Source organism: Oncorhynchus kisutch, linkage group LG8 (assembly GCF_002021735.2).
Source record: "Oncorhynchus kisutch isolate 150728-3 linkage group LG8, Okis_V2, whole genome shotgun sequence".
In the NCBI taxonomy this organism is placed as follows: domain Eukaryota; kingdom Metazoa; phylum Chordata; class Actinopteri; order Salmoniformes; family Salmonidae; genus Oncorhynchus; species Oncorhynchus kisutch.
The window spans coordinates 6,595,528-6,619,800 of NC_034181.2; the positions used below are offsets into that span (position 1 = coordinate 6,595,528).

Genomic DNA, 24,273 nt, shown 5'->3' on the forward strand with positions numbered 1-24,273 from the left:
TAAACTTTTGTTATTGAAATACTTATTTTCCACCATAATTTGCAAATAAATTCATTTAAAAAAATCCTACAATGTGATTTTCTGGGATTTTGTCTGTCATAGTTGAAGTGTACCGATGATGAAAATTATAGGCCTCTCTCATCTTTAAGTGGGAGAACTTGCACAATTGGTGGCTGACTAAATACTTTTTTGCCCCACTGTACCTACTTACAACAGCTGGGAGTTGCCTATGGTTAATATTTATTTTGCCATAATTTTGTTGTCTAATGCAATTAACTATTTTTTTGTATTAAGATTAAACTGGCCTTAAGTCATGTAGCATTTAGAGCCTTCTGTTATCCAATATGTATTTTATTACCACAACTTGGGAGTTAATGTACAAAACCATAGAAAGTAAGACCTACGGCAAAATTGATTTTTAGACACTTCCAACACAAGGGCCTGTATTCTTACAGCGTTTCAGAGTAGGATTACTGATCTAGGATCAGTTTTAGATTACAATGAATATTACATGGACCAGTGAGACTTGATCCGAGATCCAGCAGTCCTACTCAGAGATGCTTTATCATTACACGCCCAGAACCCTGTGTGCCAACAGACAACCATCGCATGTATGAACCTGCTCAAGGGTAGTACTGTAGCATTTATAAATATTGAGAAAAATACAAGCTTGTCATTCTACAACTTTAAAAGGTTAAATATGACACATTTACAAAACATTGTCATTGCACATAACCCTAGAAGGGTCTTCAATAGAAATAACAGGCATACAACTAAAGACATGACTGTAGCTTTATCCTCTAAGGCAGACAGGGTCTATGTCACCTGTAGCTTTATCCTCTAAGGCAGACAGGGTCTATGTCACCTGTAGCTTTATCCTCTAAGGCAGACAGGGTCTATGTCACCTGTAGCTTTATCCTCTAAGGCAGACAGGGTCTATGTCACCTGTAGCTTTATCCTCTAAGGCAGACAGGGTCTATGTCACCTGTAGCTTTATCCTCTAAGGCAGACAGGGTCTATGTCACCTGTAGCTTTATCCTCTAAGGCAGACAGGGTCTATGTCACCTGTAGCTTTATCCTCTAAGGCAGACAGGGTCTATGTCACCTGTAGCTTTATCCTCTAAGGCAGACAGGGTCTATGTCACCTGTAGCTTTATCCTCTAAGGCAGACAGGGTCTATGTCACCTGTAGCTTTAACACTAACACGGTCCCAGCAGTCTTAACAGATCAAGAAAAAAAAAAGACAACACAGTCAATTAGCACTTCATATGAGCATTGTTTCGTTAGCCTGTACTCCAGAACAACAGATCTGCAGGTTCAACTCGCTGAACAGCATATGATTATACATATTCCTACTGATAGTTAGACCTAAGTGTCATTTGCTACAATGCTGCACAGTGTAATGCGTTCACAAGTCAGTGACTATCCCAAACAAAATCAATGCATAAAACGATGACAAAAGGGCTACAGTACGGTTGTCAATGACAACAACATATAAATAGCCAAGTTAAAAAAAGGAGCGCACACATTCAAAAAAAAGAGATTCTTAAATACTTGTTTATTTTTTTATTTCACTTATCTAGGTCTAATTAGGCCTAGATTCATAAGGAAAGATCGATACAATGCATTCACACCCCTTTGACTATTTACACGTTTTGTTTGTGTTACAGCCTGAATTTAAAATGAATACAATTGAGATTGTGTCACCCTCATAATATTGAATTAATGTTTTTGAAAATTTCTACAAAACATGAAAAGTGGAAATGTCTTGAGTCAATAAAAGTATATATATATAATATCAATAAGTATTCAACCCCTTTGTTAGGGAAAGCCTAAATAAGTTCAGGAGTACAAATTTGCTTAACATGTCATAAGTTGCACGGACTCTGTGTGCAATAATTGTGTTCAATTTTTTTTTTATGACTACCCCACACATGCAAGGTCCCTCAGTCAGGCAGTGAATTTCAAACAGGTCGAACCACACAGACCAGGGAGGTTTTCCAATGTCTCGTAAAGAAGGGAACCTAGTAGATGGGTAAAAAAAAAAACTTTGAATATCCCTTTGAGCATGTTGAAGTTATTAATTACACTTTGGATGGTGTATTAATACACAAGTCACTGCAAAGATACAGGTGTCCTTCCTAGGTTAGCTACCGGTGAGGAAGGAAACCACTCAGGGATTTTACTATGATAGAAAACTGAGGATGGATCAACAACATTGTAGTTACTCTACAATACTAACCTAATTGACAGTGTGAAAAGGAAGCCTGTACAGAATAAAAATATTCCAAAACATGCATCCTGTTTGCAACAAGGCACTAAAGCAAAACGGCACCAAAAAAATGTGGCAAAGAAATTAACTTTGTCCTGAAAACAAAGCGTTATGTTTGGAGCAAACAACATCACCAAGTACCACGCTTCATATGTCCAAGCATGGTGGTGGCTGCATCATGTTATGGGTATGTTTGTCATTGGCAAGGGCTAGGCAGTTTTTTTTTTAGGATAAAAATAAACAGGATATAGCTAAACACAGACAAAATCCTAGAGGAAAACCTGGTTCCGTCTACTTTCTGGGAGACACTTTCACCTTTCAGCAGGACAATAACCTAAAACACAAGGCCAAATATACACTGGAGTTGCTTACCAAGACGACATTGAATGTTCCTGAGTGGCCGAGTTAGTTTGGACTTAAATCAGCATTAAAATCCATGGCAAGACTTGAACATGGCTGTCTAGCAATGATGAAAAACCAACTTGACAGAGCTTAAAGAATTTGTTAAAAAATGATTTGCAAAGCTCTTAAGAGACTCACCCAGAAAGACTCAACAGTTGTAATCGCTTCCAAAAAGTGATTCTAACATGTATTGACTCAGGGGGTTGAATATTTCTGTAAAATTAGCTACTTTTGTATTGTGTGTAGATGGGTGACAGCATTCAAAATGAATTAGATATATTTCAGGCTTTAACACATCACGTGGAATAAAGGCAGGGGGGTCTGAGTACATTCAGCGGGAACCACTTCAGCCAATAGAAGCTCCCCCCGTATCTTCGGTTTGATTCCAAACAGCTTTTAAATCACAGCCAAGGTGTCACATTTCTTCACATACCTCATTAGTGTTATACCATCAATGAATACTGATGCTGTCCATATAAAAGTCTCTTCGTTACTAAAAACAAGAACATTTTAAAATATATATATCAGAAGTGCTACCTGGTACATGATCAGTATAAGCACTTCATTAACAGACTACAAAACACTGTTCACGCAAAAAAAAAAAATATATATATATATACCACAGTACAATCACATCTATATGAACGGTTAACAGGATGTTGTTCAGAGAAACAGGAAGGACCTTGCGAGTGCTTTAGGTGTGTTCCTGTAGCAGCAGTTTGGAAAAGGGGGACCAGTACTAGGCCTGGAGTAAACACGGCTGCAGTAGTATACCCGCTCTCTTGATGCTCCGGCTACAAACAGCTAAGCTAAGTAGAATTAGTCTCGGGAGTAGCGTATCGTATTGTTGTTCCCAATGCCAGCTTTCAGGCCGAGTCTATGCGCCTGGTCAATGTAGTGTGACAACATCCCACTATACCTAAAAGATCCTGCAGACACCGGAGCATTTCATAATAGCATCTACCAAATGGAATATATTATCTAAAGCATTTCTAATGGTTGACTGGGTGGGATTTGACTTGTGGTTGGTGCTGCCTTGCTCTGTCTCTGTCATGGCCGCTCCATGGTGGCAGAAGCTTATTCTGGCTCCGTACATCGGTCTCTGTAGCAGCAGTCTTTGAAGTAGTTATTTGTGACGGGTACACGTTGCTTTGTGAGTGTTGTGCAGAAGGGTCCAGGTTCGAGCCCAGTGATGGGCCTGGACGAGGCCTACTCTGTTACGCTGGGGACGAGGCCTACTCTGTTACGCTGGGGGCTAGCCCTAGTCACGCTGGGGGCAGCCCTAGTCATGGTCTGCCTGGGGGTAGTTTACTCGGGGCAGCCCTAGTCACGCTGGGGGGGTAGCCCTAGTTTACTCTGGGGGCAGCCCTAGTTTACGCTGGGGGCAGCCCTAGTCATGGTCTGCCTGGGGGTAGTTTACTCGGGGCAGCCCTAGTCACGCTGGGGGGGTAGCCCTAGTTTACTCTGGGGGCAGCCCTAGTTTACGCTGGGGGAAGCCCTAGTTTACGCTGGGGGCTAGCCCTAGTCACGCTGGGGGCAGCCCTAGTCATGGTCTGCCTGGGGGTAGTTTACTCTGGACAGTCCTAGTCACGCTGGGCGCAGTCCTAGTCATGGTCTGCCTGGGGGTAGTTTACTCTGGGCAGTCCTAGTCACGCTGGGGGCTAGCCCTAGTCACGCTGGGGGCAGCCCTAGTCATGGTCTGCCTGGGGGTAGTTTACTCTGGGCAGTCCTAGTCACGCTGGGGGCAGCCCTAGTCATGGTCTGCCTGGGGGTAGTTTACTCTGGACAGCCCTAGTCACGCTGGGGGCAGTCCTAGTCATGGTCTGCCTGGGGGTAGTTTACTCTGGACAGTCCTAGTCACGCTGGGGGCAGCCCTAGTCACGCTGGGGGCAGTCCTAGTCATGGTCTGCCTGGGGGTAGTTTACTCTGGGCAGTCCTAGTCACGCTGGGGGCTAGCCCTAGTCACGCTGGGGGCTAGCCCTAGTCACGCTGGGGGCTAGCCCTAGTCACGCTGGGGGCTAGCCCTAGTCACGCTGGGGGCTAGCCCTAGTCACGCTGGGGGCTAGCCCTAGTCACGCTGGGGGCTAGCCCTAGTCACGCTGGGGGCTAGCCCTAGTCACGCTGGGGGCAGCCCTAGTCACGCTGGGGGCTAGCCCTAGTCACGCTGGGGGCTAGCCCTAGTCACGCTGGGGGCTAGCCCTAGTCACGCTGGGGGCTAGCCCTAGTCACGCTGGGGGCTAGCCCTAGTCACGCTGGGGGCTAGCCCTAGTCAACTCTCAGGGCAGCCCTAGTCACGCTGGGGGCAGCCCTAGTCACGCTGGGGGCAGCCCTAGTCACGCTGGGGGCAGCCCTAGTCACGCTGGGGGCAGCCCTAGTCACGCTGGGGGCAGCCCTAGTCATGGTCTGCCTGGGGGTAGTTTACTCTGGGCAGTCCTAGTCATGGTCTGCCTGGGGGTAGTTTACTCTGGACAGCCCTAGGTGTGCACAGTGTAGTCTGGACAGCCCTAGGTGTGCACAGTGTAGTCTGGACAGCCCTAGGTGTGCACAGTGTAGTCTGGACAGCCCTAGGTGTGCACAGTGTAGTCTGGACAGCCCTAGGTGTGCACAGTGTAGTCTGGACAGCCCTAGGTGTGCACAGTGTAGTCTGGGCAGCCCTAGGTGTGCACAGTGTAGTCTGGGCAGCCCTAGGTGTGCACAGTGTAGTCTGGGCAGTCCTAGGTGTGCACAGTGTAGTCTGTGTAGTCCTAGGTGTGCACAGTGTAGTCTGGGCAGGGGTGGCTGTGGCGGTGGGTTAAGATGAAGAGGGCAGCCTGGTGCCACCAGTAGAACATCACGATGACCAGAACATGCCACACCTGGTGGCTGGAGCCCAGGTAGTTCAGCTGACCTGAGGGAAGACGCAAAGGCATGGTTATGATGGGTTTACAAACAACATTAAAGAATGCATGGTTTCCTAACCAGGTTCATCACCACAACAACAAGGGAAATTAAATGTCATCTAGGCTATAAAAATAAATCTGTGATTCCTTGCATCCCATCTCCTCGCATTAAATCTCAACCATTCTAAAGGAGACGGACTAAAGTCCACTCACACCGTCTCCAAATCTTTTTCCAAGAAAAAGGGAAAGGCGAGGGGATGCAGGGAGAGGCGAGAAGATGCAGGGAGAGGCGAGGGGATGCAGGGAGAGGCGAGGGGATGCAGGGAGAGGCGAGGGGATGCAGGGAGAGGCGAGGGGATGCAGGGAGAGGCGAGAGGATGCAGGGAGAGGCGAGAAGATGCAGGGAGAGGCGAGAAGATGCAGGGAGAGGCGAGAAGATGCAAGTAGAGTGAAAGAAAGAAGTGAAAAGTCGTGAGCGGCGTACCTGGGAAGTAGCGCTCGGGGACCTTCGAGACGTAGAAGAGGAAGGCTACGGCAGCGATCGCGTACATCCCCAGAACACGAGGAATAAAAGACTGGAGAAAAGGAGAATATTACATCATATATAGTTGCTAGGGGACGATCATATATAGTTGCTAGGAGACGATCATATATAGTTGCTAGGAGACGATTCAAGGAGTGACATTTAAAAAAAGGACCTGTAGGGTTAGTTTCCTAGACACAGTTTAGGCCTTATCCTGGGCTAAAACACAGATCCTCCACTGAGCAGGTGACGGTGTCCAGAACGAGAGGCTTTAATCCGTGTCCGGGAAACCAGCCCTTAAAGTTTTAGAATCCTTTGGAGACAGTTACTAGTTATCTGACCTGTACGAGGTCTGAAGAGAAGCCCCCATTGAGCCAGACCCAGTGTACGGTGGGGATGAGGCCGTATCCGGCCACGCTGCAGAAGAGAGCGGAGCGGAGTCGCTGCCACTGCTTGCTGAGGTAGTGGGGGTGGATCTGGGCAAAGAACACCGCCAGGATCATAGCTAGCACCGTCACCAGGTACACCTGACGCCAGTACTGAAATGAGAAGGAGTAGAACAGATATTATTGTCAATTTTTTACAATAGAAATTGATTAATTTGCTCGGGGAGGGGGGGGGGCTCCTGAGTGGCACAGTGGTCTCAGTGCTAGAGAAGTCACTACAGACTCTGGTTCGAATCCAGGCTGTATCACAACCGGCCGTGATTGGGTGGCGCACAAATAACCCAGCATCGTCCGGGGTTTGGCCGTCATTGTAAATAAGAATGTTCTTTTTTATTTCACCTTTATTTAACCAGGTAGGCAAGTTGAGAACACCTTTATTTAACCAGGTAGGCAAGTTGAGAACAAGTTCTCATTTACAACTGCGACCTGGCCAAGATAAAGCATAGCAGTTCGACAGATACAACGACAGAGTTACACATGGAGTAAAACAAACATACAGTCAATAATACAGTATAAACAAGTCTAAATATGATGTGAGCAAATGAGGTGATAAGGGAGGTAAAGGCAAATAAGGCCATGATGGCAAAGTAAATACAATATAGCAAGTAAAACACTGGAATGGTAGATTTGCAGTGGAAGAATGTGCAAAGTAGAGATAGAAATAATGGGGTGCAAAGGAGCTAAATAAAATAAATTAATACAGTAGGGAAAGAGGTAGTTGTTTGGGCTAAATTATAGATGGGCTATGTACAGGTGCAGTAATCTGTGAGCTGCTCTGACAGTTGGTGCTTAAAGCTAGTGAGGGAGATAAGTGTTTCCAGTTTCAGAGATTTTTGTAGTTCGTTCCAGTCATTGGCAGCAGAGAACTGGAAGGAGAGGCGGCCAAAGGAAGAATTGGTTTTGGGGGTGACCAGAGAGATATACCTGCTGGAGCGGTGCTACAGGTGGGTGTTGCTATGGTGACCAGCGAGCTGAGATAAGGGGTGAGATCTTAACTGACTTGGCCTAGTTAAATAAAATGTAGAAAATATTTATACACCCAATGTCTGACACAAATGTCTGAGGATATGAAATGTGTTGCACCTGTTAATTAAGTAGACCTATATATTCTTCACGTGTTTAAAAAAAAATATCATTTTTTTGCACTTTGTACTTTTCCAGAGCATTTATTCAGATACCTTCAGCTTGCCAATTTGAGTGAAATTCACAGCGATTTCATTTTCACACAACACACAGGACTACTGGGATATACACCAAGTATTTTCCATTCCCCATAAACCCATTCCACAAAGCGTGACTTTATTGTATTTGAGTTACATTACTAAAAATAGTAACTCGGGGACTCGGCTTAGTATTCACCCAGAGTGGAGAAGCCTCAGTCATGGTAGGCAGGGGAGGAGTGGAGATGGTTGTCTCCCCTATGTGTGAATGTCATATGGTACGGACCGCTCTATGAACGCAGCCATCTGGTTCTGACTGGAGCAGATTTCAGCTGCGTTCTGGGGGGCACAATAACCCAGCATTTCCAATAAGCGGGGGGGGGGGGGGGGGCTAACTGGCTGTGCTGCCAGAAACAAGTGAGGGGTGGCTGGAGAAGGAACTGATGGGACATGCTTGGGCCACACTTCCAAGTCTAAGTGGTTTTCTTTCAGCAGTACAGAGCAGCAATGAAATTAAACATTTATTTTTGATGGGAACAATGAATTTGAAGTGATACATTCAATGAACTCTTTTCAAGGGTCACCATGTAGAAATGGTAAAAGCAGGCTCCACTAATACACTAGAGTCCTTAAGGAGTCAAACAGAACTGTTCAGAACAAAGGTGCAGGGATGGAAAATGAAGCAAGCCTGTTAGCCCGAGGTTATTGAAGCAAGCCCGCTAGCCCGAGGTTATTTTTTATTTATTTTTTTATTTTACCTTTATTTAACCAGGTAGGCAAGTTGAGAACAAGTTCTCATTTACAACTGCGACCTGGCCAAGATAAAGCAAAGCAGTTCGACAGATAAAACGACACAGAGTTACACATGGAGTAAAAACAAACATACAGTCAATAATGCAGTATAAACAAGTCTATATACAATGTGAGCAAATGAGGTGAGAAGGGAGGTAAAGGCAAAAAAGGCCATGATGGCAAAGTAAATACAATATAGCAAGTAAAATACTGGAATGGTAGTTTTGCAATGGAAGAATGTGCAAAGTAGAAATAAAAAAATAATGGGGTGCAAAGGAGCAAAATAAATAAATAAATAAAAATTAAATACAGTTGGGAAAGAGGTAGTTGTTTGGGCTAAATTATAGGTGGGCTATGTACAGGTGCAGTAATCTGTGAGCTGCTCTGACAGTTGGTGCTTAAAGCTAGTGAGGGAGATAAGTGTTTCCAGTTTCAGAGATTTTTGTAGTTCGTTCCAGTCATTGGCAGCAGAGAACTGGAAGGAGAGGCGGCCAAAGAAAGAATTGGTTTTGGGGGTGACTAGAGAGATATACCTGCTGGAGCGTGTGCTACAGGTGGGAGATGCTATGGTGACCAGCGAGCTGAGATAAGGGGGGACTTTACCTAGCAGGGTCTTGTAGATGACATGGAGCCAGTGGGTTTGGCGACGAGTATGAAGCGAGGGCCAGCCAACGAGAGCGTACAGGTCGCAATGGTGGGTAGTATATGGGGCTTTGGTGATAAAACGGATTGCACTGTGATAGACTGCATCCAATTTGTTGAGTAGCGTATTGGAGGCTATTTTGTAAATGACATCGCCAAAGTCGAGGATTGGTAGGATGGTCAGTTTTACAAGGGTATGTTTGGCAGCATGAGTGAAGGATGCTTTGTTGCGAAATAGGAAGCCAATTCTAGATTTAACTTTGGATTGGAGATGTTTGATATGGGTCTGGAAGGAGAGTTTACAGTCTAACCAGACACCTAAGTATTTGTAGTTGTCCACGTATTCTAAGTCAGAGCCGTCCAGAGTAGTGATGTTGGACAGGCGGGTAGGTGCAGGTAGCGATCGGTTGAAGAGCATGCATTTAGTTTTACTTGTATTTAAGAGCAATTGGAGGCCACGGAAGGAGAGTTGTATGGCATTGAAGCTTGCCTGGAGGGTTGTTAACACAGTGTCCAAAGAAGGGCCGGAAGTATACAGAATGGTGTCGTCTGCGTAGAGGTGGATCAGGGACTCACCAGCAGCAAGAGCGACCTCATTGATGTATACAGAGAAGAGAGTCGGTCCAAGAATTGAACCCTGTGGCACCCCCATAGAGACCGCCAGAGGTCCGGACAGCAGACCCTCCGATTTGACACACTGAACTCTATCAGAGAAGTAGTTGGTGAACCAGGCGAGGCAATCATTTGAGAAACCAAGGCTGTCGAGTCTGCCGATGAGGATGTGGTGATTGACAGAGTCGAAAGCCTTGGCCAGATCAATGAATACGGCTGCACAGTAATGTTTCTTATCGATGGCGGTTAAGATATCGTTTAGGACCTTGAGCGTGGCTGAGGTGCACCCATGACCAGCTCTGAAACCAGATTGCATAGCAGAGAAGGTATGGTGAGATTCGAAATGGTCGGTAATCTGTTTGTTGACTTGGCTTTCGAAGACCTTAGAAAGGCACGGTAGGATAGATATAGGTCTGTAGCAGTTTGGGTCAAGAATGTCCCCCCCTTTGAAGAGGGGGATGACCGCAGCTGCTTTCCAATCTTTGGGAATCTCAGACGACACGAAAGAGAGGTTGAACAGGCTAGTAATAGGGGTGGCAACAATTTCGGCAGATAATTTTAGAAAGGGTCCAGATTGTCTAGCCCGGCTGATTTGTAGGGGTCCAGATTTTGCAGCTCTTTCAGAACATCAGCTGAATGGATTTGGGAGAAGGAGAAATGGGGAAGGCTTGGGCGAGTTGCTGTTGGGGGTGCAGTGCTGTTGTCCGGGGTAGGAGTAGCCAGGTGGAAAGCATGGCCAGCCGTAGAAAAATGCTTATTGAAATTCTCAATTATGGTGGATTTATCAGTGGTGACAGTGTTTCCCATCTTCAGTGCAGTGGGCAGCTGGGAGGAGGTGTTCTTATTCTCCATGGACTTTACAGTGTCCCAGAACTTTTTTGAGTTAGTGTTGCAGGAAGCAAATTTCTGCTTGAAAAAGCTAGCCTTGGCTTTTCTAACTGCCTGTGTATAATGATTTCTAGCTTCCCTGAACAGCTGCATATCACGGGGGCTGTTCGATGCTAATGCAGAACGCCATAGGATGTTTTTGTGTTGGTTAAGGGCAGTCAGGTCTGGGGAGAACCAAGGGCTATATCTGTTCCTGGTTCTAAATTTCTTGAATGGGGCATGTTTATTTAAGATGGTTAGGAAGGCATTTTTAAAAAATATCCAGGCATCCTCTACTGACGGGATGAGATCAATATCCTTCCAGGATACCCCGGCCAGGTCGATTAGAAAGGCCTGCTCGCAGAAGTGTTTCAGGGAGCGTTTTACAGTGATGAGTGGAGGTCGTTTGACCGCTGACCCATTACGGAATTACGGAATTATTGAAGCAAGCCCGCTAGCCCGAGGTTATTGACGCTAGCTTCAATAGGCATGGTTATGGGTTTACATAACCAGGCCAGCCCGCTAGCCCGAGGTCAGTGAAGCCAGCCCGCTAGCCCGAGGTCAGTGAAGCCAACCCGCTAGCCCGAGGTCAGTGAAGCCAACCCGCTAGCCCGAGGTCAGTGAAGCCAACCCGCTAGCCCGAGGTCAGTGAAGCTAGCCCAGGGTTAGTACTTTTCAGACTGTTTAGTGAAACACACTTTCTTGTCGGCTCTTTCCCAACAAATGCAGTAATAATATAACACATGAGAAATAAGAACGCAAGAAGTAAGTAAGCTATACACAGAGACAGTTCCAGGGTCAGTAGCTATATACAGGGTCAGTAGTTATATACAGGGACAGTTCCAGGGTCAGTAGCTATATACAGGGACAGTTCCAGGGTCAGTAGCTATATACAGGGTCAGTAGCTATATACAGGGACAGTTCCAGGGTCAGTAGCTATATACAGGGTCAGTAGCTATATACAGGGTCAGTTCCAGGGTCAGTAGCTATATACAGGGACAGTTCCAGGGTCAGTAGCTATATACAGGGACAGTTCCAGGGTCAGTAGCTATTTACAGGGACAGTTTTAGGGTCAGTAGCTATACACAGAGACAGTTCCAGGGTCAGTAGCTATTTACAGGGACAGTTCCAGGGTCAGTAGCTATATACAGGGTCAGTAGTTATATACAGGGACAGTTCCAGGGTCAGTAGCTATATACAGGGACAGTTCCAGGGTCAGTAGCTATATACAGGGTCAGTAGCTATATACAGGGACAGTTCCAGGGTCAGTAGCTATATACAGGGTCAGTAGCTATATACAGGGTCAGTTCCAGGGTCAGTAGCTATATACAGGGACAGTTCCAGGGTCAGTAGCTATATACAGGGACAGTTCCAGGGTCAGTAGCTATTTACAGGGACAGTTTTAGGGTCAGTAGCTATACACAGAGACAGTTCCAGGGTCAGTAGCTATTTACAGGGACAGTTCCAGGGTCAGTAGCTATATACAGGGTCAGTAGCTATATACAGGGACAGTTCCAGGGTCAGTAGCTATATACAGGGACAGTTCCAGGGTCAGTAGCTATATACAGGGACAGTTCCAGGGTCAGTAGCTATTTACAGGGACAGTTTTAGGGTCAGTAGCTATACACAGAGACAGTTCCAGGGTCAGTAGCTATTTACAGGGACAGTTCCAGGGTCAGTAGCTATACACAGACAGTTCCAGGGTCAGTAGCTATATACAGGTACAGTTCCAGGGTCAGTAGCTATATACAGGGACAGTTCCAGGGTCAGTAGCTATATACAGACTAGAAAATCGTAGTCTACTAGACCAGCTGGTCAGTGCCAGGAAATCTTTGGGTCTTCATTCCTAGTGAAATTCTGCCCTTTTTTCAGAACAGCAGCTCTTGCCCCATTTCTCCCGTGCAAGTGATTCCCCTCAACAGAAGAGTGATATCAGCCGATGATGCCCCCCAACAGAAGAGTGATACCAGCCGATGATGCCCCCCAACAGAAGAGTGATACCAGCCGATGATGCCCCCCAACAGAAGAGTGATACCAGCCGATGATGCCCCCCTACAGAAGCAGGGTAACGCGTGTTGCCCCCCTACAGAAGCAGGGTAACGCGTGTTGCCCCCCTACAGAAGCAGGGCAACGCGTGTTGCCCCCGTACAGAAGCAGGGTAACGCGTGTTGCCCCCCTACAGAAGCAGGGTAACGCGTGTTGCCCCCCTACAGAAGCAGGGTAACGCGTGTTGCCCCCCTACAGAAGCAGGGTAACGCGTGTTGCCCCCCTACAGAAGCAGGGTAACGCGTGTTGCCCCCCTACAGAAGCAGGGTAACGCGTGTTGCCCCCCTACAGAAGCAGGGTAACGCGTGTTGCCCCCCTACAGAAGCAGGGTAACGCGTGTTGCCCCCCTACAGAAGCAGGGTAACGCGTGTTGCCCCCCTACAGAAGCAGGGTAACGCGTGTTGCCCCCCTACAGAAGCAGGGTAACGCGTGTTGCCCCCCTACAGAAGCAGGGTAACGCGTGTTGCCCCCCTACAGAAGCAGGGTAACGCGTGTTGCCCCCCTACAGAAGCAGGGTAACGCGTGTTGCCCCCCTACAGAAGCAGGGTGGCGCGTGTTGCCCCCCTACAGAAGCAGGGTGGCGCGTGTTGCCCCCCTACAGAAGCAGGGTAACGCGTGTTGCCCCTCAACAGAAGCAGGGTAACGCGTGTTGCCCCCCTACAGAAGCAGGGTAACGCGTGTTGCCCCCCCTACAGAAGCAGGGTAACGCGTGTTGCCCCCCTACAGAAGCAGGGTAACGCGTGTTGCCCCTCAACAGAAGCAGGGTAACGCGTGTTGCCCCTCAACAGAAGCAGGGTAACGCGTGTTGCCCCTCAACAGAAGCAGGGTAACGCGTGTTGCCCCTCAACAGAAGCAGGGTAACGCGTGTTGCCCCTCAACAGAAGCAGGGTAACGCGTGTTGCCCCTCAACAGAAGCAGGGTAACGCGTGTTGCCCCTCAACAGAAGCAGGGTAACGCGTGTTGCCCCTCAACAGAAGCAGGGTAACGCGTGTTGCCCCTCAACAGAAGCAGGGTAACGCGTGTTGCCCCTCAACAGAAGCAGGGTAACGCGTGTTGCCCCTCAACAGAAGCATGGTAACGCGTGTTGCCCCTCAACAGAAGCATGGTAACGCGTGTTGCCTGAGGGTGCCGTTCAGGCCAGGTAAACGATCCCCACTGGATGGATTACATCAACTCCTATCAAACCTAAACCCATCCACATCATCGACTAACAGCACGCGAACACTACTACACCTCACATCGTACACAAAAACCCTTTACATGTCAAGCTGTCCCGGAAGTCGGGATTTCATGCAAACTGAACTACAGCTGGGAAAGTCAAGTGAGGTTACAGCAAGGAAAAGCGTTTGACGTGGTTAGAAGTTTGTTACATACGTTATTGCAGTAGAATGCGTAGAAGACCCCAGGTACGTAGCAGCCCAGGATGCCAATGGAGATGCCAGCGTAGTCCAGAGCCATCCAGCGACGACTGGTCTTCTCTGAGCGGTGACAGCAGAACAGGTGGTATCCCACGGAGCACAACATACAGAGCTGAACAGAGAGGAGACCATGTTAGGAGGAGCACAACATACAGAGCTGAACAGAGAGGAGACCATGTTAGGAGGAGCACAACATACAGAGCTGAACAGAGAGGAGACCATGTTAGGAGGAGCACAACATACAGAGCTGAACAGAGAGGAGACCATGTTAGGAGGAGCACAACATACAGAGCTGAACGGAGAGGAGACCATGTTAGGAGGAGCACAACATACAGAGCTGAACTGAGCAGAGACCATGTTAGGAGGAGCACAACATACAGAGCTGAACAGAGAGGAGACCATGTTAGGAGGAGCACAACATACAGAGCTGAACGGAGAGGAGACCATGTTAGGAGGAGCACAACATAGAGCTGAACTGAGCAGAGACCATGTTAGGAGGAGCACAACATACAGAGCTGAACAGGTGGTATCCCACAGAGCACAACATAGAGCTGAACTGAGCAGAGACCATGTTAGGAGGAGCACAACACAACAACTGGACAGAGAGAACAAACCTATTTCAGAGAATAAATGCTTTAAATGAAAGCTACATTCCTCATAATTTGGCTCATCTAAGGTCATGGGAACTCAGAACATGAATCTGGTTGGACTGGCTGATCAGATTGAGTGTCTGTCACCGCTCAGAGAAGTGGTGTAGGCTATATCCTTGATTACTTGTGTACTCTCCTCATCTCCTTCTCAAAACAAATTGGAGGAGAAAATATGAGGTTCCTCTCCTCTGACCTCCTCTTGCAATGAGTTGAGGACACGAATCAAGAAAATAGAATTGAGATTCATCCATTGTGCCATTTTGTAGGGCAGTATAGTGTCACTCACTACCCCACTGGGTATGGCATAGTAAGCACCCCACCGGGTATGGCATAGTAAGCACCCCACCGGGTATGGCATAGTAATAGCACCCCACCGGGTATGGCATAGTAATAGCACCCCACCGGGTATGGCATAGTAATAGCACCCACCGGGTATGGCATAGTAATAGCACCCCACCGGGTATGGCATAGTAATAGCACCCCACCGGGTATGGCATAGTAATAGCACCCCACCGGGTATGGCATAGTAATAGCACCCCACCGGGTATGGCATAGTAATAGCACCCCACCGGGTATGGCATAGTAATAGCACCCCACCGGGTATGGCATAGTAATAGCACCCCACCGGGTATGGCATAGTAATAGCACCCCACCGGGTATGGCATAGTAATAGCACCCCACCGGGTATGGCATAGTAATAGCACCCCACCGGGTATGGCATAGTAATAGCACCCCACCGGGTATGGCATAGTAATAGCACCCCACCGGGTATGGCATAGTAATAGCACCCCACCGGGTATGGCATAGTAATAGCACCCCACCGGGTATGGCATAGTAATAGCACCCCACCGGGTATGGCATAGTAATAGCACCCCACCGGGTATGGCATAGTAATAGCACCCCACCGGGTATGGCATAGTAATAGCACCCCACCGGGTATGGCATAGTAATAGCACCCCACCGGGTATGGCATAGTAATAGCACCCCACCGGGTATGGCATAGTAATAGCAACCCACCGGGTATGGCATAGTAATAGCACCCCACCGGGTATGGCATAGTAATAGCACCCCACCGGGTATGGCATAGTAATAGCACCCCACCGGGTATGGCATAGTAATAGCACCCCACCGGGTATGGCATAGTAATAGCACCCCACCGGGTATGGCATAGTAATAGCACCACACCGGGTATGGCATAGTAATAGCACCCCACCGGGTATGGCATAGTAAGCACCCCACCGGGTATGGCATAGTAATAGCACCCCACCGGGTATGGTATAGTAAGCACCCCACCGGGTATGGCATAGTAAGCACCCCCACCGGGTATGGCATAGTAAGCACCCCACTGGGTATGGCATAGTAAGCACCCCACCGGGTATGGCATAGTACCCACCTGGAAGCAGAAGAGTCCTATGGAATAGATGACATAGTCCTCCCGGGAGGCCCTGGTGGCAGGCAGCACAGACGCCATGTCGTAGATCCCCAGCGTGAAGAACAGCAGGAAGCCCAGCAGGTGGCTCCAGATATTCACTGTCTCATTGGACAGGATGAACAGACTACAGGAAGTAAAAACAGATATTCGCCATCTCATTTAGAGAGGACTACAGGAAGTAAACACAGATATACGCCGTCTCATTGGGCAGGATGAACAGACGACAGGAAGTGACACATGGTATAAGTGTTAGGCCTAGGTAGGATCTGTCTGAAAAATGTACAAGCGGTCAAATTCTTGATTCCTCCGTCCTCGTTTCCTCAATTTTACCCTCTTTCTCATTGGAGGAGAGGCTCCAAGATCTCTCCTCTTGAAGTCTCTCCTACAATGAGAGAGAGAGGTGAGGAATGGAAGAATCAAGGACAAGAGGAATCAAGGATTTGACAGTTAAATGTGGCCCAGATCTGTATACTGCACAGAGCAAGTTCCATGCATCTGTTATTTAGTTGTGCATGTTAAATCTCACCTTTTGATGCATAGCCTGGAGGGCAGGTAGGCTCTGTAGCCATCTGTGATGTAAGGGTTATCCCTCAGGAACACTGGGATCTGTTCGTATGTGTACAGCCTTATCCCTCTGGGGACCAGCACGGGCCAGTACTGGTATCTCCCCCCCAGCTCGATGTAGTGGGCACTCTTCATCAGCTTCTGAGGCATGGTGAAACTACAGGAACGGTTAGGTGTCACCGCTGTATCACAGTCATCTGCTGAGGGGGGGGGGAGACAGACACACACAGAGAGAGAGAGACAGACACACACACAGAGAGAGAGACAGACACACACAGAGAGAGGGAGAGAGACACAGAGAGAGACACAGAGAGAGAGAGAGAGAGACACAGATACACAGAGAGGGAGAGACAGAGAGAGAGGGAGAGACAGAGATATTTTAAGTCAGAAATCAGTCAGGTATTTAGACAACTAGTCCTAGCTAGTAGTTTGGAATTGAAGAGAGAGATACAGTGCCTTCAGAAAGCATTCATACCACTTGACTTTTTCCACATTTTGTTGGGTTACAGCCTGAATTAAAAAATGTATCAAATTTAGATTGTGTCACTGGCCTACACACAATACCCCATAACGTCAATGTGGAATTTTGTTTTTAGACATTTTGACAAAATTAATATCTTGAGTCAATAAGTATTTAACCCATTTGGCCTAAATAAGTTCAGGAGTCACATGATTTTTGAATGACTACCTCATCTCTGTACCCAACACACACAATTATCTGTAAGGTCCCTCAGTCGAGCAGTGAATTTCAAACACAGATACAACCACAAAGACCAGGGAGGTTTTCCAATGCCTCGTAAAGAAGGGCACCTATTGGTAAAAAAAAAAAGCAGACATTGAATATCACTTTGAGCACGGTGACGTTATTAATTCCATTTTGAATGGTGTATCAATACAGCCAGTCACTACAAAGATACAGGCGTCCTTCCCAGCTTAGTTGCCGGAGAGGAAGGAAACCACTCAGGGATTTCACCATGAGGCCAATGGTGACTTTAAAACAGTTACAGAGTTTAATGGCTGTGATTGGAGAAAACTGAGGATGGATCAACAACATTGTAGTTATTCCACAATACTAACCTAAATGACAGAGTGAAAAGAAGGAAGACTAAAGAATACACATATTACAAAACATGCATCCTGTTTGCAACAAGGCACTAAAGTAAAACTGCAAAAATATGGCAAAGAAATTATCTTTCTGTCCTGAATAGAAAGCATTATGTTTGGGGAAAATACAACACATCACTGAGTACCACTCTTCATATTTTTTAAGGATGGTGGTGACTGCATCATCTTATGGGTTTGCTTGTCTTCGGACTACGGAGTTTTTCAGGATAAAAAGAAACAGGATACAGCTAAACACAGACAACATTCTAGAGGAAAACCTGGTTCAGTCTGCTTTCCAACAGACACTGGGAGACACATTCACCTTTCAGCAGGACAATAACCTAAAACATAAGGCCAAATGTACACTGGAGTTGCTTAACAAGACACCATTGAATGTTCTTGAGTGGTTTAGTTAGAGTTTTGACTTAAAATCAACTTGAAAATCTGAGGCGAGACTTGAAAATGGTGTCTATCAATGATCAACTTGACAAAGTTTGAAAAACTCTTAAGAGACCCAGAAAGGCAGCTGTAATCGTTGCCAAAGGTCATTCTAACTGACTCAGGGGTGTGAATACTTATGTAAATGAGATATTTCTCGATTTCATTTTCAATACATTTGCAAAAATGTCTAAAAACAAGTTCACGTTGTCATTATGTTGTATTGTGTGTAGATGAGTGAGAGAGAAAAAAAACATTTAATCAATGTTCAATTCAGGCTGTAACAACACAAGGTGTAATAAGTCAAGGGGTATGAATACTTTCTGAAAGGCACTATATTATCAGCTGTTGATATGGATACGTGATTATATTCCCCTTGTTATTCAACAGTTTAAAACATACAATGAACTAAAACACAATGAATTGAACATAGCTAAAAATGATAGTTTGATGATGATACACCCTTAAGTATCGACAAGACACGTCTTGCCTGACCGGCAAGTTAGTTAGTTAGAATTTTAATCTGTGCTAATAACTGATCAGTCCATTAAAAAGCAATGTGTATTGCTTCATTTAGCGAATGATTCAACGGTGTGATGGTTTGGTACAATGTATAACGTACATCAGTTAGCTTTATAAAACAGCAAACTAGACAATAAACCGCATTTGGCAATAACTAAGTAGCTAGCTAGCTAGCTAGCTCTGGTGCAAGCTAGCGAATTTGTTGCTCTTTAGAGCTGGCTAAATCTTATCAACAGAGCTTACCTTTCAGTTTGGTGTACGCGTAGTTAGAGCCCTTCACACATTTCTTGTATGAATTACTGTACATTTATTTGGATCTCGTAATAGAGATTAGTTGACAACAAAAGTAGACACATCAAAAACACAAACAGGTTTCCATCTTCCAAATCATCCGTCCCTCTGACGTCATCAGCGATGGACCCAGTAAAGTTCGTTCGTTTGAGTTGCCTGAGTAAAAAGAAAAAATTTAAATAAATAAATATTTGCGCTGTAGTGCTGAAATCAGTGCAGGTTTGCGTTTGCTTTTTTTTGTAGTCAGACCGCAGATACGTCATGACCTATCTTTTCACATGATAAAACAGCTTGTAGTTATCATGTCTAATTCTCATTAAATGACTATCAATGAGCATAGAATATAATATAATCGAGCCAATCATTCAGTTATCTGAATTCAACATCCTTAGTCATTGATAAAATGTTGATTGATGATGCCAATACATATTTTTCTAGCATACGATAATATTTGGACAAATAAACTAGAAAGAAATATGATTTTCTAACCTTCAAGGTAACGTAAGATGGCAGGCCTAGAACACAGGGAATGATAGAGGCCTCTAGTGGCCAAAAGGTTGAAATAACATGGGCAGCTCCATTGAGGTCTTCTAAAATGTTAATGTATTCAACTGGGTGGGACTTCCAACTTTATTGGCTGATCCGTCCTGGTGTCCATGCTGGAGTCGTGTCCAACCGGGTCATAAGGAGGGATCAGGCAGTTGTGAAGAAGAAAATGGATTACTTCAAAATGGAGATGAACTCTATGGTGCTGCCCATGCTGTCACAGACTCTATAATGGCACAGATACAAAGATGAGTCCTCTATCTATCTCTATGGCATACAAAAAGGCAACTCGGCATATGCTACCTTACAGTTGACATTATTTGACTTAATTTGTGGTGGTGTGAGTTCACTGAGTTTGTGATCTTTCTTGGGGAGTGTTTGCAGACACACAGTTGTCGGCACACATTCCAATCGAGACGTTGTAATTCTCTCCAGACATTTCAGGTGTGAGCTATGGCCCTGCTGCTGTACAGTAGGACCCCGCAGGCGCAGAATCACACATTGTCACCCTCCTCTCCTCCTCCTCCTCCATCCCGTCCTTACATTACACCCAGTCAGTTAATTCCTTTGTGGGAGTGTGTGTTCTTCATTAGCACTACTAATGTACCTCTCAGCATCTCCACTAACTGTCAACTGCTATGCCAAGATAATAATGCATGCTATGTCAATGTTCAGAAAGTAAACCTAGTGCCATAATCCAACCTGGTCTCAGAGAATTTTGTATTATTCTGTATGTTAATCTGAAACAGTCCAATTAGTATGTCATATTACATTTCTTATGGCATATATTAATTTGTCCATCGCCCATTTCGCATGATATGTTACAAATTACTATTCGTCTTGTATATGAATTTGCAAAATGTAGAATGTGTTATGAATTTGCAAAATGTACAATATGTTACTAATTTGCCAAACCGTATGGTATGTTTTAGATTCTCAGATTTACGTCTCGTCTATGAGACCAGACGGCATAAATCCTAAAATACCAAATCATCTCTGGTACACCTTGGCCTAGATGTTTCTTGCTCTCTGTAACCTGTTTAGCTAGTAATGGAACATGAGAGTAGCTAGTAATGGAACATGAGAGTAGCTAGTAATGGAACATGAGAGTAGCTAGTAATATAACATGAGAGTAGCTAGTATGGAATGAGGTAGCTAGTAATGGAACATGAGAGTAGCTAGTAATGGAACATGAGAGTAGCTAGTAATGGAACATGAGAGTAGCTAGTAATGGAACATGAGAGTAGCTAGTAATATAACATGAGAGTAGCTAGTAATGGAACATGAGAGTAGCTAGTAATGGAACATGAGAGTAGCTAGTAATATAACATGAGAGTAGCTAGTAATGGAACATGAGAGTAGCTAGTAAATGGAACATGAGAGTAGCTAGTAATATAACATGAGAGTAGCTAGTAATGGAACATGAGAGTAGCTAGTAATGGAACATGAGAGTAGCTAGTAATGGAACATGAGAGTAGCTAGTAATGGAACATGAGAGTAGCTAGTAATGGAACATGAGAGTAGCTTAGTAATGGAACATGAGAGTAGCTAGTAATATAACATGAGAGTAGCTAGTAATGGAACATGAGAGTAGCTAGTAATGGAACATGAGAGTAGCTAGTAATGGAACATGAGAGTAGCTAGTAATATAACATGAGAGTAGCTAGTAATGGAACATGAGAGTAGCTAGTAATATAACATTAGGTAGCTAGTAATATAACATTGAGAGTAGCTAGTAATGGAACATGAGAGTAGCTAGTAATGGAACATGAGAGTAGCTAGTAATATAACATGAGAGTAGCTAGTAATGGAACATGAGAGTAGCTAGTAATGGAACATGAGAGTAGCTAGTAATGGAACATGAGAGTAGCTAGTAATATAACATGAGAGTAGCTAGTAATGGAACATGAGAGTAGCTAGTAATGGAACATGAGAGTAGCTAGTAATGGAACATGAGAGTAGCTAGTAATGGAACATGAGAGTAGCTAGTAATGGAACATGAGAGTAGCTAGTAATGGAACATGAGAGTAGCTAGTAATGGAACATGAGAGTAGCTAGTAATGGAACATGAGAGTAGCTAGTAATGGAACATGAGAGTAGCTAGTAATGGAACATGTGAGTAGCTAGTAATGGAACATGAGAGTAGCTAGTAATGGAACATGAGAGTAGCTAGTAATGGAACATGAGAGTAGCTAGTAATGGAACATGAGAGTAGCTAGTAATGGAACATGAGAGTAGCTAGTAATGGAACATGAGAGTAGCTAGTAATGGAACATGAGAGTAGCTAGTAATGGAACATGAGAGTAGCTAGTAATATAACATGAGAGTAGCTAGTAATGGAACATGAGAGTAGCTAGTAATATAACATGAGAGTAGCTAGTAATGGAACATGAGAGTAGCTAGTAATGGAACATGAGAGTAGCTAGTAATGGAACATGAGAGTAGCTAGTAATGGAACATGAGAGTAGCTAGTAATGGAACATGAGAGTAGCTAGTAATGGAACATGAGAGTAGCTAGTAATGGAACATGAGAGTAGCTAGTAATGGAACATGAGAGTAGCTAGTAATGGAACATGAGAGTAGCTAGTAATGGAACATGAGAGTAGCTAGTTATGGAACATGAGAGTAGCTAGTAATGGAACATGAGAGTAGCTAGTAATGGAACATGAGAGTAGCTAGTAATATAACATGAGAGTAGCTAGTAATGGAACATGAGAGTAGCTAGTAATGGAACATGAGAGTAGCTAGTAATGGAACATGAGAGTAGCTAGTAATGGAACATGAGAGTAGCTAGTAATGGAACATGAGAGTAGCTAGTAATAGTAATAACATGAGAGTAGCTAGTAATGGAACATGAGAGTAGCTAGTAATATTAACATGAGAGTAGCTAGTAATGGAACATGAGAGTAGCTAGTAATATAACATGAGAGTAGCTAGTAATGGAACATGAGAGTAGCTAGTAATATAACATGAGAGTAGCTAGTAATGGAACATGAGAGTAGCTAGTAATATAACATGAGAGTAGCTAGTAATGGAACATGAGAGTAGCTAGTAATGGAACATGAGAGTAGCTAGTAATATAACATGAGAGTAGCTAGTAATGTAACATGAGAGTAGCTAGTAATATAACATGAGAGTAGCTAGTAATATAACATGAGAGTAGCTAGTAATGGAACATGAGAGTAGCTAGTAATGGAACATGAGAGTAGCTAGTAATATAACATGAGAGTAGCTAGTAAGGGAATGGAACATGAGAGTAGCTAATGAACATGAGGTAATGGAACATGAGAGTAGCTAGTTATGGAACATGAGAGTAGCTAGTAATATAACATGAGAGTAGCTAGTAATGGAACATGAGAGTAGCTAGTAATGGAACATGAGAGTAGCTAGTAATGGAACATGAGAGTAGCTAGTTATGGAACATGAGAGTAGCTAGTAATATAACATGAGAGTAGCTAGTAATGGAACATGAGAGTAGCTAGTAATATAACATGAGAGTAGCTAGTAATGGAACATGAGAGTAGCTAGTAATGGAACATGAGAGTAGCTAGTAATGGAACATGAGAGTAGCTAGTAATGGAACATGAGAGTAGCTAGTAATGGAACATGAGAGTAGCTAGTAATATAACATGAGAGTAGCTAGTAATGGAACATGAGAGTAGCTAGTAATATAACATGAGAGTAGCTAGTAATGGAACATGAGAGTAGCTAGTAATATAACATGAGAGTAGCTAGTAATGAACAGTGGAGTAGCTAGTAATATAACATGAGAGTAGCTAGTAAGGAACATGAGAGTAGCTAGTAATGGAACATGAGAGTAGCTAGTAATGGAACATGAGAGTAGCTAGTAATATAACATGAGAAGTAGCTAGTAATGGAACATGAGAGTAGCTAGTAATGGAAACATGAGAGTAGCTAGTAATGGAACATGAGAGTAGCTAGTTTATGGGAACATGAGAGTAGCTGTTAATATAACATGAGAGTACTAGTAATGGAACATGAGAGTAGCTAGTAATATAACATGAGAGTAGCTAGTAATGGAACATGAGAGTAGCTAGTAATGGAACATGAGAGTAGCTAGTAATGGAACATGAGAGTAGCTAGTAATGGAACATGAGAGTAGCTAGTAATGGAACATGAGAGTAGCTTAGTAATATAACATGAGAGTAGCTAGTAATGGAAACATGAGAGTAGCTAGTAATGGAACCATGAGAGTAGCTAGTTATGGAACATGAGAGAGTAGTAGTAATATAACATGAGAGTAGCTAGTAATGGAACATGAGAGTAGCTAGTAATATAACATGAGAGTAGCTAGTAATGGAACATGAGAGTAGCTAGTAATGGAACATGAGAGTAGCTAGTAATGGAACATGAGAGTAGCTAGTTAATGGAACATGAGAGTAGCTAGTAATATAACATGAGAGTAGCTAGTAATGGAACATGAGAGTAGCTAGTAATGGAACATGAGAGTAGCTAGTAATGGAACATGAGAGTAGCTAGTAATGGAACATGAGAGTAGCTAGTATATGGAACATGAGAGTAGCTAGTAATATAACATGAGAGTAGCTAGTAATGGAACATGAGAGTAGCTAGTATATGAACATGAGAGTAGCTAGTAATGGAACATGAGAGTAGCTAGTAATGGAACATGAGAGTAGCTAGTAATG

General features: G+C 44.7%; 1 protein-coding gene across 3 annotated transcripts; it reads right to left on the bottom strand.

Moving 5' to 3' along the window:
* Positions 1-335: 335 nt before the first annotated feature.
* Positions 336-19,192, bottom strand: LOC109896223 (progestin and adipoQ receptor family member 3). 3 transcript variants are annotated; one of them, XR_004210728.1, is made up of 8 exons: positions 19,013-19,192; positions 16,668-16,905; positions 16,103-16,265; positions 14,016-14,171; positions 6,418-6,615; positions 6,038-6,128; positions 1,186-5,561; positions 336-1,145 (listed from the first exon to the last, which is right to left on the bottom strand). XR_004210728.1 is itself a non-coding variant. In XM_031829608.1 (7 exons), exons 1-7 carry the CDS (start codon positions 19,074-19,076, stop codon positions 5,419-5,421), a joined length of 1,050 nt encoding a protein of 349 aa, XP_031685468.1. In that variant the 5' UTR covers positions 19,077-19,192; the 3' UTR covers positions 336-5,418. The 3 variants fall into 3 exon arrangements, 2 of the variants coding, with proteins under 2 accessions (XP_031685468.1, XP_031685467.1); XM_031829608.1 differs by having other exon boundaries at positions 336-5,561; positions 16,668-16,902; XM_031829607.1 differs by having other exon boundaries at positions 336-5,561.
* Between the last annotated feature and the right edge of the window lie 5,081 nt (positions 19,193-24,273).